The 5,000-nt window shown below is 40.9% G+C and overlaps 1 protein-coding gene across 2 annotated transcripts in view; it reads right to left on the bottom strand.

Moving 5' to 3' along the window:
- LOC138016341 (neuronal acetylcholine receptor subunit non-alpha-2-like) overlaps positions 1 to 5,000 on the bottom strand; it is a 30,062-nt gene that overhangs the window by 3,527 nt on the left and 21,535 nt on the right. For both annotated transcript variants that reach the window (XM_068863494.1, XM_068863493.1), the window contains exon 6: positions 2,146 to 2,580. In XM_068863494.1, the coding sequence (XP_068719595.1) occupies positions 2,146 to 2,580 (435 nt within the window). The remainder of the gene's footprint in view (positions 1 to 2,145; positions 2,581 to 5,000) is intronic.

Below are 5,000 nucleotides of genomic sequence, written 5' to 3'. Positions count from 1 at the left end.
TGTACTTATACCTAATCTAAGTAAAGGCGTATGCGGAAAACGTTTGCCAACGTTTAACATGAATCATCATAATTACATAGATGATTATTGAAAGGTCTTTGCACTGATTGGTTGCACTTGAGGTGATTAATTATTACGCGATAATTACCGAAGCGGTTTTATTTTTTTTTTCAAAATGGCCGCAAGCCGTTTTGTCGATGTTTTCAAGAAAACTAATTTGCATACTTTTGGTTGAAATAAGCACAAGTAATTTTTTTTAGAAGACGAGCTCGTGCAATTTGTAGTTTGAAAAGTTTACAATTGCTTAATAACAAATTACACAAGAGATTACTTATTTTAATAAGTAATCTCAGGTGTAATTATTAATATTATTAAAATTATTAAAATAATGTACATAAAAAAAAGAAAGATAGAAAGTTAAACAAGTGAAATTTTGGCAGACACACGCGCTTTAATGTTCTTTGAAGTTCATTCAAACAGATCTCTTTTTGTCAAATTCGAACTCACTTCACAAGAGTATATATCATCAAGAAAAAATGAGGGGACAGAGAGGGAGGCTCAATGCGTTGGCCGGGATATGTTATGTCCACGAAAGTTATTTTTAGACGAGCGGAAGTCTTTGTTCTAGGGGAAGTCTGTCTTCCGAGACGTCCGCATGCAGTCTTGCTTCGCTCTCAGGTTCTTAGTGAAAAGAGAAAATGATGGCGCACGTGGAAGGCTGATGAATATATATTTTCTTTCAAACATCGGACGTCTCGGAAGACTTCCGCTCGTCTAAAAATAACTTTCGTGGACATGACATATCCCAAGGGCTGGACCGGGAGCCTCCTTCTCTGTCCCCTCATTTTCTCTTGATATCATCCAAAAGTCATTCAACTGTAAACTTGGAAACGTGCATTTGTAAATTGCACCCCATGAGAACTGCACTCTTTTTTTTAGCCAATCAGGACTGAGTATTTTTTTCATGTTTATAAAAGCATTATACAGGTCCGGGCAAACACCTTCAACATTTGCTTTAACATCAGTTTGATTTTGTTGAAGGATGTTGAACGATGTTGAACGATATTGAACGGATATTGAACGATGTTGACTGCGGAGGTCGGCAAACGATTTCAACACGTCATCGACATTCGATTCAACAAACCTTCACGAGAAAAGCCTGGTCTTCCGTCCTAGGCTGCACTCGAGGTTGTTTCTTTGGATACGGACAAGAGAAAATGAGAAGACAGAGAGGGAGGCTCCCGGTCCAGCCCTTGGGATATGTCATGTCCACGAAATTTATTTTTATACGAGCGGAAGTCTTCCGAGACGTCCGCATGCAGGCCAACCTCGGTCCGATGTTTGAAAGAAAATAAATATTCATCAGCCTTCCACGTGCGCTGTCATTTTCTCTTTTTACTAAGAACCCGAGAGCGAGGCAAGACTGCATGCGGACGTCTCGGAAGACAGACTTCCGCTAGAACAAAGACTTCCGCTCGTCTAAAAATAACTTTCGTGCACATAACATATCCCGGACAACAACCTGAGCCTCCCTCTCTGTCCCCTCATTTTCTCTTGATACGGACGATAAGTCATTGAGAGACCGATAGTGCGCACGTGCATACCAAACAATGTTGAAAGAGTGTGACAAACGGCTACAACTTTATTCAACATTTGCGAATACAAAAGAGAGGCTCTTCCCGGGGAGGGTCCTTGCTCCCTTGTTCTCAGCTTTTTTATCCCTAAAATTGTTTTAAATTGTTTTTGTTCCCTTGTTCCCTTCTTTCCCAAAACCCCCGGGAGGGCCTCAAAAGAAATAATGAATGGTTGTTGAAGCAAAATTGAAACGCTTTTAAACACATTCAACATCGATTCAACACGGTTAAAAGAGATGGGGGGAAGAGGGAGGAGGGGAAAGGAACAAACCGTTTCAACATCGTTGTTCAACAAAATCGAACATATCAATGCCAAAAACAAGGTTGTGATTGGTCGACGTGGTAGCTACAATAGTAATTTAGAGTTTTACTGTTTGTCTCACGATGTAGTTGCTTCAAATGGAGATCAAAATCGAACGCGATTTGAAGCCGTTTGCCTCAACTACAGTAAAAGAGCAACGATCTGTTGGTTGCCTATACTCCCAGAAGGGAGTTAAGCCAATAAACTAACCTGTTAGATAAGTCAGTAACTTCGGTGGCGCAGACGTAGCGTGATGAGCCTTCAGTACCAAAACAGTAGCGGCCAGCGCCAGCCCTATCTCAAACATGACCACTGTGTAGTAAACACCAATCAAAGGCAGCGTCTCCGACTGCTCCGGAAGTAGTTCGGTGACCACGAGCAGGTACACGCTTACAGCCAATAGAATGGTAACACATAATCCAATTCGCTCTCCGCTTTCCGCCGGAATGAAGAAGCTTACGAGAGTCAGCATACCGATGATCATGCAAGGCACGAATGAAAAAAGGACGAAAAACATGGGACGACGACCAATGAAGAACGACACGACGACTTCAGAGAACTCACCTTGTGGCTTTTGTGAGTTAACTTTCTTTATTTCAATGCTCCTCAAGGCCCAATAACCATTCGACGTATTGAGTTTCAAGTCTTTGGGACGAAATTAGAAAAGACAAAAATTAGAATACAAGGTTTAATTTACGTACGGTTGTGAGCTACACATGTGGGAATTTGTGATGTGTGTAGATGGATTAAGTGAAAGAATATGAAGTTTATCAATGGCAATTCACAATATTTCTACGAGCACGCTGTGGATATGAGATGATTTAACCATAATGCAAGGAAAGAGGCACCGAGTGACATTTGCCAAATTGAAGTTGATTAATTCTGAACATCTGGATAATGAACAATTTTACTTCCTTGACGCAATCATACTATATCAGGAACTTCTATTTCCACTAATTCCTTGAGCCAACTCTTCGCGAGTAAATTTATTTTGAAGAACAGGTTTTTCCCGCGAAAAGTATTATATTTTCCTTGACTTTTAAGCCGTGGCTACACGAGCGATTTTTTGCTGGCGCCGGTGATGCAATTTTTTTCAAATTTTGTCGCTTCGCCATCGCTACCGCGATGAAAATTGCAAGTGTAGCCAACCTTGAAATGGCGACGCGACAGCTGAAAAAATCGTAGAAAAAAAATCACGAGAAATTCAACTCTTTCAATTTTTCGCGATTTTTTTCCTGCGATTTTTTCAGCTGTCCTGTCGCCCGTTCAATGGTGTCTACACTTCAGATTTTCATTGCGCGCTGGCGACGCGACAAAATTTGAAAAAAGCGTATCACCGGCGCGAGCAAAAAATCGCTCGTGTAGCCGCGGCTTCACATTAGTGGGCGTGCTGAATTTCCAAAGGGGGGCGTTCTATAAATGAATTTATTCGTGAAAGGATTGACTCCTAGGCCAAGTATGAGAGATAGCGGCTCCCCTTGATGAACTTCTGTTGGTATATCAGCTGATTATACTCAACCGAATATTCGGCGTTTGTGATTGGCCAATGACGAATGCATAAATAGGTTTAGAGTGCAAAAGAGGTGACAGAGTGAAAAACGGAAGTGTCTATGCAAACACAGTATGAACTTGATCGTGCATTTCGTGATTTATGGTCCCTCGCAGCAGCCCATAACATGGGGCCCGTTTCTCGAAGGTCCCGAAACTTTACGGGCCATTTTCGAGTGTTACAATTCCCATTTGTATTTCAAGAACGGAGAGGATTTAAGTCGTCAAAATTCACAGTCATTTTGATTTTTGTTTCCTTCCAAAACAAGCATTTGACAGTTTCCTCACAAATGGTGTTTCGGGCCTTTTGAGAAACGTAGGTCCCTGTGACGGCATTTTCGCAGACCAAGATATTTTGACTAGTTCTTCAACAAGATTTGACTTGCACCAGCGACCATTCTCAATTCCAAGGGTAATAGTTTCTCTTGCAAGACTTGTGATTATCTGGTTTCGTGGCAAAATCAATGTAAGACTATCTCGGTCTGTAAAAACGCCGTTCCACAAATACAATGAATTTGTTCGCTCCTATTCATAGGATCCTGTTTCTCGCGATGTTTTGAAAGTTCTCAAATTGACGAGCGCTATTTTGAGACCTTTCAAAACATCTCTCATGTCCATAAATGACAAGATGCAGGATTTTCTATACTTGTAACCGAGACTGAGTGAGCCAATCAAGCCCCAGTTGTTCGGAGAGTGCATGGGTAGCGATATCCACTGGATAACTCAATTGGTTTTGCAAGTGTTTATCCGCTGGATTGCGTTATTAACCTTTAAAACAATCAAGGCCTTGGGGCTACAAAATATTCAACGAACGCTACAATAGATATATCTGAGGTTCAGAATTGCATAAATTTTTCATAACAAAAGTTATCTCTGCTATCCCGGCAACAACACCTATCTCTGCTAGACGTATTGGTATGTTTGACAGTGCAAACAATCCATATCCGGATACTATATAAGAGATATAAGGACAAGCTTGTCAACTGAAGAGAAAAGTTAAGAATAATATTGGTATCGACAAGAAAAAAATACCGGGATGAAATCAATTCCATTTCCATCTACGCCTTTTGTGACAAACGAAGAAAGCAAAGAAGTCTTATGGTGACAAGAAACAATTCCAGGATAGGAGATAGCGAGATGAGCGCATATTACAGAAGACGACAAAAACTGTTATTGTTAGTCCAATATTAATTGCGTTCAACGAAGGAGAACGCATCCTAATCGTGTAAATCCCTCGCGATATACTCCTGTCAGTATAGATCGTTATGCCATTCGATTTCAGGGTTTGGACGCCATTTTTTGACCGGCTTGCACATTTTTCCTCGATCTAATATGGCTAGCCTCAAGATTATGAAAATATTGGAGGATAGCAGTATCATCTTTAGCCAATCACAGGGCGATTTTCGCTTGCTTCAGGAGGAGCTGAAAGTTCATTGCAGCCGTAATGGCGTCCAGAGAAAGGTGATTATTCAAGAAGGGTGTGAACCCCAAAAAAATTTAGCCTCAATTTTTACCAG

The sequence above is a fragment of the Montipora capricornis genome, chromosome 9 (assembly GCF_036669925.1).
Source record: "Montipora capricornis isolate CH-2021 chromosome 9, ASM3666992v2, whole genome shotgun sequence".
Lineage (NCBI taxonomy): Eukaryota > Metazoa > Cnidaria > Anthozoa > Scleractinia > Acroporidae > Montipora > Montipora capricornis.
This window is presented reverse-complemented; position numbering and strand designations above follow the sequence as displayed.